The sequence below is a fragment of the Anas platyrhynchos genome, chromosome 21 (genome assembly GCF_047663525.1).
Source record: "Anas platyrhynchos isolate ZD024472 breed Pekin duck chromosome 21, IASCAAS_PekinDuck_T2T, whole genome shotgun sequence".
Taxonomy (NCBI): domain Eukaryota; kingdom Metazoa; phylum Chordata; class Aves; order Anseriformes; family Anatidae; genus Anas; species Anas platyrhynchos.
In genome coordinates this window covers 14,797,469-14,811,924 of record NC_092607.1, presented here as the reverse complement: position 1 = coordinate 14,811,924, position 14,456 = coordinate 14,797,469, and the positions used below count along the sequence as shown (strand labels likewise).

At 41.0% G+C, this 14,456-nt stretch overlaps 1 protein-coding gene across 7 annotated transcripts in view; it reads right to left on the bottom strand.

Annotated features, from left to right (window-relative positions):
* CDH4 (cadherin 4) overlaps window positions 1–14,456 on the bottom strand; it is a 670,220-nt gene that overhangs the window by 66,330 nt on the left and 589,434 nt on the right. For all 7 annotated transcript variants that reach the window (XM_038166209.2, XM_038166207.2, XM_038166208.2 and 4 more), the window contains one exon: window positions 14,127–14,299. In XM_038166209.2, coding sequence (XP_038022137.1) covers window positions 14,127–14,299 — 173 coding nt within the window. The remainder of the gene's footprint in view (window positions 1–14,126; window positions 14,300–14,456) is intronic.

Here is a 14,456-nt window from a genome sequence, read left to right as displayed (position 1 = left end):
AGCTCAAAGAGCTCATGCTTGAAGCGCTGACAGATGACTGTATCATAAGAGGATGCTGAATTACATGGGCTGTCCCATCTAGAATGGTATCTTCTATATCCCTCTGAATCCAAAGCTCATAACTTTTGCCAGAGTTCACAGGAGAAGTGCAAAAAGGGCAAAAATAGTGACTGCAGAAACTCGTATCACTATGCACGGAAGACAGGGAGCTTCAGCTGAAGCATCCTAAATATGCTTCACCCTTATTTGATTTCTTTCCAAGCCTGCAGTTGTGAGCATTCACATCTTTCATGGGTTCTAAGCTTTCTTCCTTCAACATAAGACACCCTACACTACCAGCACCATTTACATATTAACCGGATTTGATTTTGATCAAGGCTGTTTATGTCCCATCATCACAGTCACTATGCACTGGGATAGTTTTGATGAGATGATCCTAAACCTGATCAGGCTTTGCTAGTAAGCCCTTTGTGCCAAACTCCTTAATCCCTGCAAATATCTCCTCCTCCTCCTCTTCCTCTTCCCCGTCCTTGTCCTCCCCTGTATCTCCTCACCTGTGGAGCAGCAGAAGGGTGCAGAAGGGATCTTTTCTCCAATCTCCCTTCCTTCACATCACTATGGGATCTCCTGGCTGCAGTGCTCTGCCTGCAGATGAGTGGGGAGCCCTGTACTGGGGGCACAAGTGGAGACCCCAGACCCAGCACTACACCCTGTCTCCCTGTGCTGCAGTCAGGATCCTCCCTTCGGCTGGCTTTGAATTCAGACCCTATAACAACTGACTCAATAAATGGTCAGAGTGCACTTCTGAAATGATAAAGCAACTCATTCCTGGTAAGGAAAGAGGAGAAACATAAGAAACAAAATCACCTAATGGAACAGACAGGCAGAATTTATTCAGTTGCTCCCTGTGCGTCACTCACAATAACGTGTTGCAGTGCACTTCAGGCTTGTTTCCCGAGAACAAATATAATTCTTATTTATAATGCAACAAAGGATAAAGCAGGTTGCAGGTTTCCTGATTCTGATAAGTGACTCTCTGATTATTTCTTCAATAAAAACCACCATGTCTTTCAGATTATTCTTTCATGTTTTATTCTTGTTTGGAACAGAGAAGTTGCAGACAAGCCTCTCTGCGCCTTCAGTCACTTCATTTATTTTCTCATTTATAAAACCCAGGGACCCACTGGAGAACACTTCAGCGGTACTTAAGAACTTTTGAGCACTGGATTGAACTTTGTGGACTGGACTTGCAGTGGCGTGTAACCAATGCATGGCTATGGAAAGCGTTAGTGGTTATCAGGTAATTGCATCCTGTGAGATGATGATGCACCAGCAGTAGGCGGGTGGTATTATCACCGCGGATCATGACATAGCACTCTCCTTGAATAGCAATAATCTGGCTTGCTGAATACATGGTGAACCAATATGCTGCTGGGAAGCCTGTCAGCAAAACCCCCATACTGTAAATCAGCATGCTCCAGGCATCATCTTGCTGTGCTGAAAGGGGGTGAAAGATGTTAAATGAAATGTAATCACCTGTTTGGACTTTCTACTTACATTCAAATTTCTCTAGCAAAAATGTATCATGTTATTTACTGTGTCTTCTTCTAAGGTATCTGTTACCATACCATTTAGAAACACAAAACACACCAAAACTAGGATTTTCTGTGTCAAAGTGTCCCATTGAAATTCAGACACCTCCTTCTCACAGTCTGTGCAATGCTGCGAAGTAAACAGGGCCTGGACCTCATCAGAAAAAATCCCTCAACACACTGCGTGTTTATGTAATGGTGCATGTATTTAGGGCCACTCCAGAGAGATACAGCTGGTTAGACTTGAAAATAACTGCCTGCGAAAACACAAACAATAATTTATGGAACTTCAAATGAGTTTTTGCAAGACGTTTTGATGCATTTTCTCTGAATGCTCCCTTGCACATCGAGTTATTAACTATGCCATTTAGCCACCTTATTTCCTACGGACATTGTACGAAAAGCACTGTGCCTGTGCTCCACTCTAAACATGCTCTGGCACAGCATCTGGGGTCAGCACAATAATGCAAAATCCGTTTTTCAAATCTGTCAGCCTTTGAAGATGCTAATACTGCAGGCGATGGTCACTCCGAGTTACATTAATAGGTTCTTATTGTGAACAGTGGAATTAGCTCTCAGAAGAACATCCCTAAATACCTTTTTTGATATGGTGGGATGACAGTAGTGGCAGAGACCATATAGAGAGCTGAAGGGGCCTGAGGATGAAATCTGGTGGAGAATATTATGACAAAGTGTTTTTTTATCAGAAGTCACTAATGGTGACTGCTTCCAAGGAAGGACGTTCAAAATCTCTCTCTTACTTGAAATTTATTTCTATGTTGCAAAATAGTCTCTTTTTTAAGGATTTGAGACATGTTTTTAAAGAATTGATCTTTTAAAATGTCAAACATCATTTCAGAAGACCAATATCAATGTGACATTTTTGCAGCTATTGAAATAATTTTTTTTCTTCCAGCTTTTTTTCTGATTGGTAATTATGATTTTTAAGATTTATTATTTTGCTCTAGTCTGGGGGCTGTGGAACTCTTACCGGGGCATTTCGTGCCTAATCAGGACCATTTACATAAATGACTACTGCTGCTTCAATTTGCAATCACATGGCTGTAGCTGAGATACTCTCCAGCTCTCCAGTCTGTGTGCTCACAGAAACTTTGCCATGACAAAAGCAGCTCCAGGTGGGCCATCTACCAAAGATCCATTCAATGTCCTGCAGATTTTCCTGACCTTCAAGCTATTTTACTAGCACTCGTAAGACTAACTCATGGAATGGCAGGTTAGATATGTCTATGTGAGCCACAGCCAGGGCAGTGATTGCTTTGTAAATAGCTGGTATGTTGGAGTCACGCAGTCATTCAGTGCCTCTCCAGCACATGCTGAGGGAAGCTGTCTTCTCTTGTCATCTGTAGGGCAGATTTTGGGATAGTGAGGAGCCCTGGTAACCCTTTCAGATTTTCTCTTTATGCTTAAATATGTATTCATTCAAACCACATCTAGCTGCTGATTTACAAGCAAATACTGTTCATTACCTTTTCTGCCAAACATCATGTCTTCTGATATCAAACATCAAGGGGGGAAAAATGCACATAATTTACAAATCTAATAACGCATTTCCCATCACACTCCTCTGCATTGCCATGGCCACAAAAAGATGGAATCAGCCAAGATGAAAGCATTTTCAGGGCTGAAGTTTAATGGCTAAAATAATTGCAGAAACATACACATCTCCAAAACAAACCACTTCCAGAATGAATAATGTGTGGAGTAGCCTCTCATCTACTACTCCACTTCACCTCAGTACAAGCTCCCCTGTGAGCAAAACACATACAATATATTGTAGAATATTTCAGACCCTGCAGATCTCTACAGCTGGGACAGCTCTAAGCTGCTGCAAACACATTGCAGGGTTTGCAGGGAGTTAAACAAAAAAGGATGTATTGCTGCTCTTCTTATCTCTTCAAAATCCACTTTCAGAAGGTGAAGACAATTCTTTCTAAATAAGCATTTTATTTTTAATTTGACACATTTGCTTGGGTGGTACAAAATCCTACCTTTAGAAAATCAAGTATCCACCAGAAAAGTTTTACTGATTCTGCAAGAGTCACTCACAGCTAAATCACAGACTCTGCTTCCCTTCCTCGGGCAACAGAAATCAGCCCGGCCAGTCTACCCATCTGAGCATCTGCCCAAACTTTGAAGCACTAAAATGAGATTCTTCCTTCTAAACTGATACAACTTCCATGTTGGTATGAATGTGAAACTGCAATCTATTTATTTTTCATAGACTTACATAATTAAGACTGTAAAGGCTGACTTATTGAATGCCTGGATAATATGAGTCACCACATTTTATCCAATTAGTTCCCCTTCTAAATTTTAGCCATCCGATTTAAGGTCTCTCAGTATGTGACCTGTTTATTTTAACTGAAAACTACATTTATTTTTCTAGAAAGTCATTCAAAAATAGAAAGCATTTTAAGTGCGAAAAATGAACGGCTTGAATAAAACATAATTGTACTGACATATACTTTACTTAATGAGGATTTCTCACATTAAATCCCCACTGCTTTGTAGAATTGGAATAAAAGAACAACAATGAAAAGGAAAATATTTACCCTAAAGTTTAGGGAAAATAAAGAGAGGTTATTATGACAAAAGAACAAAGCGCCTTACTACTCTGCTACTACGAGCTCCTAGATGCTTTAATGTGCAATTCTGGGAAAGATAACACACAGCTCCTTCCTGCCTGCACATGACACCTGGTTGGCCTTATCCAAGAGATCTTCTCTCAGTCTGTGGCCATGGAGAATATCCCAAACATGAAGTTGTGTGTGGTTATTTATAGCCACTCCAGCGATGCTTGGAAGTGTCTAACAAGAGAAATTGTTCTCTTCAAAGAGCTACCTTCTGCCACCTTTTTGGTACTAATTAGTACCAAAAAGGTGGCAGAAGGTAGCTCTTTGAACTCAAGGAATTAGACAGTATTCACGGTGCAGAATAACGAACTCCCACATTTTTGTCCTTGTTCACACATTTCTCTCTTTTTGGAAGTATTACCTCCCCAGCAACTACATGCTCTGTGATCCTGACACTATTCCAAAGCTCTGATGAGATGCACTATAAAGACAGCAGATATACCAACGTTTTAATTCCAGTTTACAGAGCACATAATAGTCTCTCCTTTGTTTACAATGATAACTTTCCATTCTAAGAATACTTTCAGAATACAAGACTCTTTATCTGTCTTCTGACAGTTACATACCTTTGCATTTACACTGCCTTTTTCATATGCTTTGTTAAGAAAAGTAGCTGCTGCAGACTGAAACATCCTGTAAACTCATTCACGCTCTAGGAAATGTGTCATTGCTAATATTTTAATAAGAAATGTAGCAAAAGATGCTCATAGGAATGGGTTGTATTATCAAAAAAATACTACTATGTCTACAAAGAAGAAGTTAACAAAGTCTCTCTTTAAAATGCTAATAACAGACAATGGTCTGTGGATAAGTTAATTAGCGGAGCCAGCTTGTGTTTAATTATTTCACTTGACCTGGTGCAGATTTAGACAATAATCCCTTTAGAGAGGGGAAGGGGCTGTTGGAAAGTATGTGATGTATCAGAGAAAAAACTTCAAATCTGCCTGAGCTGAGCGGGTAGTCTTCTATCTAAAATTGGAATGATACACTATTCTCTACTGTAAGACAAGCTCAAATGGAAAAAGAAATGCAGGTCTGAACTAGAGAGATTATGCTAAGGACCTGGTGAGCTTTCCACTCCGATACTTAAATTTTTTTTCTCTCCCCATTCAGCTGGGATTTTACTACTGAATAATGTATAAACCAACTCACTGTAGTCAGAGGTGGGATTTTACGAGCAACTTGAAACAAGTGCAACCAGACTGAACCAGAACTCTCTGAACATACTAAAATGTGTGTGAAGAAAGAAAAGGGTCTATAGACTATTAGTATATATGGAATGTTCTTACAGGAGAGGCTCTGAAGATTTCCACATTTTTTTTTAAAAAAAGAACTGATTAGGTTGGGTATCAGTCCTATTCTTGCTCACACTCTATAATCGGATCCAATTAAACTCAAAGGTTTGTTTTATCTGAGTAGGTCAACCCCAAATCAAGTAGCTTTTCAATTTGGTAATAGCTCTTCAGTAGCTTGCCCAAATATGAATAAGAAGTCATTACAGTTTAAAATGTGAAACGGTTACAATCTCCTCCAGAAGCTATAGCATCTTAATGCCAGCAATACTTAAAGAAAGCCAAGTGTATAAAAGAAAGTACAAGCCAAATGAAAAAAAAAAAAATAAAAAAAATACCCACATATTGGGGAGCTGCTCTGGCAGTAAATAGCTTCATACACAATGTGTGAGTGGAAAGAAACTCTTCATTTTAGCCAAAGGGTAGGACTCATTCGTGGTGGAATCAGCTCCACAGGAGATGAAACTGGTTGTATGTTTACTTTTATACTCTGGTTGTTTCTGTTTTGTGGCTAGAACATCCTCCTGCATGCATCGCTGGACAGGACACTCAGTGCACAGAGATGAAAAACTTCACAGAACAACTAGACTGATAAAAGTAACACCGTTGCTCTGTTTGATCCTCTTTATTAAAAACGTAATGTGATGGGGAACGAAATACCCTAGGACAGGAGCAAGGCCAGACAAATGCAGGCCACGTGTGGCATATCACCTTGCTAGATACTAACTGTAGAAAAAAGAGCTATGGTGCCAAGGTGGGATCCCCGTCAGCTCTTCTGACAGCCACATTTCACTGGAGCATGGGGACTGTCAGCCTAAGGCATAAAACTCCTCATCATGAAAAATGAAGCCTCCTCAGCTACCAGTCTGCATACATGAAGCCAGCCTCTGAAGCTGATCTGCATGGCAAAAAAATCACAGTTCCCTCCTCATCCCTCACAAACAACTCAGCCACAGGACACCCCAGTCATGAATTAGGCACCTAAACAATGACAACAGCAAAGCAAAGAATTGCTGAAGATGAATTCAAAATCACTGTTAACAAAAACATTAGAGCAGAGAGGGTTTGTAGGACTGCTGTCCTGGTGAAACGTTGACCATGATTTTCTGAGTCCCAAAGACTTTGTGTTGCATAGATAAAATAACAGGAAGAGTGGGATAAGGTTTCATGGAAACTATCAGACCAAGCAGCTCTCTTAAACAAACAGGCATTGTTCAGCCATGTTTTTGCCGGGCACACAAAGTGCCCCTTCCCCAAAAGCAGAGACATCAAGGATTAAAAGACACACATCTATCAGAGGCTAGCAATACAGGCTGCCATAAAGCATGCTCTGCCTGTCCAGGCAATATGATTAAATATGTGTTCTCTGTCTTAATTCATTAGTGTTTATCTTTGTCAGTGTTATTAACTTCCTAAAGCCCCCAACGACAACAGGGCCATTAGTGTTTAAGCACAGAGAGGATAATGAGTGCATGTGTGCAGATGAAACAAGAGTTAGGCTAAGCTGCACATTTGCTTACAAAAACCCCCTCTTGAACTCTGACAACAGATCATCACCATTTGTACAACCAGATAGTCTCCAGCCGATTACGTGTGTCCTGATCATCTTGAACTTCTTCCTTTTTTTTTTTTTAAGATAAATTCTGTGAAAAGCTTCTCCTATCGTCTCCAAAAACTACTTTCTTTTTTGTATGTGTGAGAAACACATACTCACACTACTGTCTTCCAGGCCCACAGCTCAGAGCCCCATCTCTATCAGCCTTACCACTCTACCTATCAGTTTTTTTTTATCAAGGAAAACCAATCAAACATAACTTTCCATACACACAAGCTCTGAAAACTGGTTGACAGTGTTGTATTCAGAGAGCTGCAGCATAAGACAGAAAGGTACAGGTGATTCTGGAAACAACTACCAGAGAGACAAACCACCACTGCTCTTTGGGAAATGCAAATGGGGAGAAATATTCTTTCCAGGTATAGTACTAAGGTTTCAGAACCACTGACATAATTCCATTCTAACTTAAAACAAAAGGCATTGTTCCTTTGATGAGGCTTTGCTCACATCTCTCCCATACTGCAGTGACAGCTACTGAGGAATCCACTAAGCGATGCCGGGCCAACAGCGCATGGAGCAGACCCGAGCCCTCCCCATCTGCTAACTTCTGGTATCTCAAATTACTACAAGTGGCCCTCCACTGGGTGCATGATGCATTTCCAAAGGCACTAAATGGGGTTAATAAAATGAACCTTCTTCACTGATGAGTGGGAGTGCTCCTCACCATAATTTGCTGAAAAAGGTCATTCTTGCCTATAATGAGAAAATGAAATGCATGCTGGAATGATGGAGCAAGCTCAAATCAGTCCTACATACGATGTAGAAACATAAACCAGAATCAAGCATAAATCTACTGGCTAAATTCAGCTTATGGCTAATCAGCTCTTCCTTTGACAGGATATGCTGCTGTGGAAATGGGATAATTTTATAACTGAATAATTTAACCAGTTTTATCTTTAAGTAACGATTTCAGACATATTAATATATAAAGCCTTAGTATTTACATTTTTGTTACATGGACCTGAGAAATTACAACGTATCAGGAATAACAGCATTTGGTGATAAGTGACATCTATTGAGTAGCTTTCATTCCTCAGAAAGACTTTGTGTTTCACAAATCCCCAGGACGGAATGTGCCAGGGAGGGCAGAGCCTGCTGTGTGGCAGGTGGGGAAGAAATGTGTCTCAATAGCAAAGCAGGCAAAAAGGAACAAGAAAGGGCACATAAAGGTCTCTGACCAGCTGTACTGAATATTATATTTTACCTGCTTACCCCTGTTAAGACTCTGGTAATATATGTCTGTCTACAAGATATATTCAAGAAAGACTTCCAACCATTATTTGAATACTGCGAGAAGTGGAGAAGCCACCTACCCTTGGAAGTAACAGTCCTTCATCATCTCAGTCACAGGAAAATACTTTGGGAGCCCTCAAGTCTAGAAGCTAAATATGGAGATTTGTGGTCCAAATTCAGAGAAATGGATATGCCTTACAGGTAAAATAATTGCTAGTCTCTCACTCTCATTCTCCTCCTGTGAGTTCAGCTGCAGATGCATTTTTCTGCATATGTTTTAATGCAGTGATAGAGGAAATTCATCTTTAAAAGCACAATACTTGTCTTCAGCAAAATCAAACAACCTTGTTTTAGTTCTTCTCTGGGAAAAATAATAGAGAGAACATGAAAACCAGAATCCTACTAAATTTACAGAACTCCTGCAATAGATACAAATAGCAAATGCTGTGCACACTAGATTGTGCCTGTCAGAAGGTGATATCCTCTTACCAGCTCTGCATTAGTCCTCACTGCTCCTTGGAGATGGCTAATTTGAGCACGGAAAATGAGAAACAGAAATTCTGACGATGCAGCCAGGCCATCTAGATGTCACTTTCCCTCACTCTTTGTATTTTGTCAGTACACATACACAACTGATAATCTGCTCAGATTCACCATGTCTCACCTGCATGATGCAGAGAGCCTTCAGGCTTGTGCTGCAGCAGATGTTCCTCCAGCCCCACTCTGGGGAGGAGGTGCAGCTTTGCAGAACATCGCATTGACGTGCAGTGAAGTGGAATAATTAACACAGATGACCATGATTTAGAACAGAATAAATTCCTTTTGTTGTATTCCAGGGACGGAAAAGGGATTGAAAGATGCAGCACTGTCCTGTCACAGGAAAACTTCCTGGTGTTGCAAGCAAGGCTCAGTCTGTGTTCTCTGTCTGCTACAGTTAGGGTATCCGCTGGATGGCAAAATCCAGATCAAACCCAGATTGGCTGGCAAAAAACAAACCTAGATTGGCTGGCAAACCCAAATAAAAAACACCGTATGGGATATTCCACAAAGGACAAATTGTAGCAGTCGCAGTGGCTAAGCCGATTCCTATCACCAGCATTGTACCTTATTTAATCCTAGTCAACATCTGAAATCAAGTTAATGAGGAGATTTTGAAAAGATCTTGCAATGGCCTGGAGATACAGATACCCCAAATGGTTACTGCAGGTTGTAGACACCAATCACAGCTTAGTTTTGGAGGAGCAGAGCACCACTTTTTTGTTGTCTTTAACCTAACACTTAAAAATTCTACTCTACAAGAAATGTCTAGTTGCACCAAAACCATAGCAGTGGAAAAGAAATCAACTGTCTCTACCAGTAAGAACTTCTCCTCTTCCCTGCAAAAATCCTGCCACTTCGTTCAGAAATCGAATAAGGCACTAACTCAGTTGCTGGCAAACTCTCCCTTTTATCTTTCACTCGCTTCAGGAAGGCTAGCAACATCACATTTTTGGAAAGCCAAGTGTAGTAATCATAGAATCGGATTGCATGCATTTTTAAAAACATTTGCAGCAGCAGAGCGCCAATCACCTTTAAAAGAAATACAAACATTCAGAAATTCTGAGGAAGCAACTTAGAGCTCCCGACTGTCTTCATTCGTTTAACACCAGATGAACGTGCTGGGAAGGGTCCCCGTTAAAAGAAGACCTCAGAAAGTTAGCAACATTACACTACAAGCACCACGGAGCCAAAATACTTATTATCTCATATAAGGCTGGATGACATTTGAGATACCTCAACGTTTATTGGCCTGCCAGCAGAATGTGGAATCAACCAGCTCCTTTTCTCTCCGATCTTTTTTTCCCTTTTCCCCTGCTTGCTCAAAGTCTGTGTTCATCAAATATTTAGTGGAAGCTCTTCAGAGGATGATATTGCCTATACTATAGCCCCAGTGTGGGTTTACTGTGAGACAGATATTCTGCCACCAGAGAAATCAGAAGAGCTGATCTAGTTGAGTGACTGCACTGGGAGCTCGCTGGTGGCTGTCAGACCCAGCTTCTGGGCTCCATCCCTGCCCACGACCCCAGCAGAGCAGCGGTGGACAAAATAAGTGAATGTGCATAGCAGATCTGGTCCCTTTGCAATGCTTATAAGGAGAAATGTTCCTTTTCAGAATGGAAAACAGAAATATCAGTGTTCTGCCTGTTTCCAAGCCCCAGCTGGGGACAGCTGACCCTTTTTTACCCCTTGTTATTTTCTTCTCAGTAGAAAAGAGCAAGGACATCTTGAATTCAGATAAACTGCTAAATTAAGCTATCACTTGGTTAGCAATTCCAGGTAACCCATTTCTGCAGCAGCCTGCCATAAACTGAATTAAATAGCATGGTTCCCCCTGCCCTGCCCTGAACTTTGTTACAACCTGCCCATTTTCCATGTTCGTAGCCTTCCCTATTAATCCATAAATTTGTGTTCCAACCACTATTTGATCTTTCCCTCCTAGCTTTACTAAACCAGCTACATTTTCTTGACATTTTCCTGTATTAGAGCAAGTATCTACTTTTAACCTTCTCATCTCAGCCTGGCCGTTTGAATGTACCTTTGAACCTCTGTCACATTCTAAATCCCTATGATTTTCCCTATTAGTTCAAGGGGTAGACATTTCTTTGTTCCACCTTTGGCATTTTTCACCCTTAGGCATCCAGGAGCTTAAATCAGACTGTTGCCAAACTATCCTCCTTTAATAATTTTTATGAAGTGCAGTCCAATTATCTTTATCTTCCTTGGGGATCCATTCAATTAAGCACAGTCGTAATGAGTGAATGGACACAGAGCATTGTAACCATATTTACATCCAGATTAATGGGAACCAGGTAAGATAACTTTAAAGCCATCAATATTTTAATACCTTGGCTTTTCATTTTGCTATCTTCTATGTCAGACACATTTAGAGAGACCAGCACAATTTTAGAGGCTGAGTTTTTAATTTCCTCCTTGGTTTGTGGAAATGAGGGTTTAGAAACAGCAGTAAACTACATGAATTTGTCTTTAAATAGGTTTCTTGCAGGTTAACTGAAACACTTCTTGTGATAAAAAGCAACCTGGAAAGCTTAGTCCAGCTTCTTGGACATTTCTTGAATTGAACATAATGGAAGAAAACAGTAAATAACCAATCCTTAAGTGGAGATGCTGAGATGACTGCTAAGCGTTGCTTAGAGAGCACACAAGAGATGCTAAGCTTGAAATACCAGTTTTGAAGTGACTTTTCTCCCTGCTGAAAGACAAATGTTGGATCTGCACGACGGACCTATCCCTCAGATACAGAATAGCTTTGACAGTTACTTTCACACCTTCTTTAAGGCACCTTTGCATCACAGGAGCAAGGTAGAAGGATCAAATTGAGACTGCCAACCTGGTTCTGTTTCAACACAGCTTAACATAACAGTGTCATAGCCACTGATAAATGTGTCAATAAGCATTTGGAGAAATATCTGGTATCCAGGGAATTTATACTGGTTGTAGTAGCTTCAGCTGAATAGGTCAGATTTGTTAACATTTTAATTTACACAAATCTGCATTCCAAATACTGCTCTTAGGCTCCTTTTCCTAACAACGAGAAAATGTCAGCAGCAAAACCAAATTTACTCCTCTAATAGCTTTCTCAAGATTTGAGGAAAAACAAACAAAAACAAAAAAACAATCTGTGATAAAGCCATGTAGTGCTTAAACACATTTTTTCAATTTAGCCCTAATATAATTTTATGTTAATAAAACAGAAACTTTTTGCCAATTCCAGATGTAATTCTGAAAGGCAGTGGAGAGCACTGGGAACGAGCATGTCCCATAGCTGCAGGGCAGCCCCAGGTCTGTGCCCAGGGCTGCTTGTTCTACCTTGTTCTGAGTGTCCCTCGCCCATCCTGTGGGATGCTCAGTGCTGCATTTCCACACACAGAGTGCCAACTTACCGTCACTTCCCAGACCCGGTGCAACAGCGGGCCTAACACGAAGCATATGGTTCCCCTGAAGTTTTTATTATACTTCAAGCGCAATGAGATAAATCTGAAAAAATATCACCATTCTGCTTTACCCTTTTCCCCTATTTATCGCCTGCCTCTTTTTTTTCAGCTGATTTGCTGAGATTAAAACCTCTCGCCTAACTCACTATAGCAATCCGTGTCTCTGAAATTAATATAAACCTATGACCTTTCTCTATCTGTAAAGCCCTACATTGCAGTGCTGGCCCCCACTGATGTCAGGGGGGCAATAAAAGTTCTGTCATTTCCTTAAAGCCAGCATTTTCCTGCCAGAATTCAGATCCCTCCTCCCAAGTCCCCTGCTGCCGTCCCCTGAGCGCAGCCAGAAATCTCTCCCGCAGCCTCCATGCAGCCCTGGAGCAGAAAAGCAGCCCCACGTATGCAAAGAAATGGGCACAAGACTTTGAATTTTTTATGTTGATGTAAGTGAAGTTTGTGAAGATTGTGTGATGAATGTTGATGAATGCGTATTTTCATGATATTAATGATGTGCACAGCAATGCACATTGGCTATTGCTTGTCAGAGCATTGCAGCAGGGCTGACGGTGCCACTGGGGCTGAACTGTAAAGGAAAAAAATTCTTATGTGCTTGGGGACACAGATTTCATTCCTTCAAGGCTGGTGTCCTCATTGGTCACAGGGGAGGAAAGAAGAGAACAGAAGAACAAAACCAATTTCTGGTGCCTTCTCTTAGAAATGCACACTTGATGCTCTCAGAAATGGATTTTGCAAGACTTCTTGTCTCTGTGGACTGCCTCAACTCAAATATCTTGACTTATGGCTAAAAGTAAGTCCTTACTTTTGTATATGTTGCATAGCCATACTATTGGTGGCTATCCATTCAGTGAACAAATGACCTTTCCTATCACTTACAATCTGATCTCCTAACGGCAGTGGACAGGTGACATTCCATGAATGACACAGTCCAATGGGGAAAAAAAAAAAAAGTAGAATTTAAGTTTCCCCTCTCACTTCACAACCACAGACTGCTGTCCCCTCCTTCTACTCCAACCCACCCTCGAGTTTTTTTAACGTGTGAGGTATAAATGCTTTCTCCTTGAGTTATACTCACAACCAGAGAAGGCAGAGCTCTAAGAATCATACTACGTAGCTTACACCACCAGACCATATTTTGGTCCTTTGTAATGGTATTTTTTCTGTATTTAGAAGAGCTGTAACTTGTAAAATGCCAGGAAGAAAGGCTATTAGAAACAGGACTATACACAAAACCAAAATCACATGGTTGATAACATACACCAGAAGAAATTTATCTAGTTTGGAAACAATACAAGGATGCCGTCATGAAACACACTGCATGTGTGGAATATAGGCTGTGTAACTGCTTCCAAATAACATACAGAGAGGTCTAAAAAGGCCTATAGTCATAAACCTCTTTATCTGTCCCATGACAGAAGGGGGAGAAATGCCAACTTATTCATCCCCTTTTCCTTCTGGAGTATTTTCTGTCTTTGAGTTGTGCACATTTACACAAGGCATATACAAGCATCTCGCGTCTGAAGACTCTCCCAGGGTTTCATTGACCACTATGAATTAAGACAACAGTATCACACCAAAGCCACAATGCCCCATGGTCACTGCAGGAGCAAAGACCATGATCTCCACACTGCAACGCAAACTTTTGGAAGGTTTGGATTAGAGAGAGGATTTGGGCTTTGCAGGTCAGTAACCCTCAACAACTGGAAACGTAGTGTGATGGTTTTCAAACTCACCTCTCTGTCAAGGCCAGCAGCCACGGTGACGATGTCTCCCGTCTCGCTGTTAATGGTAAACATGTTTTGTGACGGGCTCTGTGGGGTCTGAGTCACAATTCGGTATCTCACCATCCCGTTCGCTGTAGTACTGTCATCAGCATCATTCGCAGTCACTGTCATCACATAGGTACCTTGGACCAAGAGAAGACAAAATATCAGGACTATCACACGGCACAGCAGATTTCAGTCTTGTTGACTCAGGGTTGTGCATTTTACTCAGAAATGCACACAGTAGATACCTCATTTCAATCTAGACATTGCGAGGATTATGAAAATAGCAACACTGCC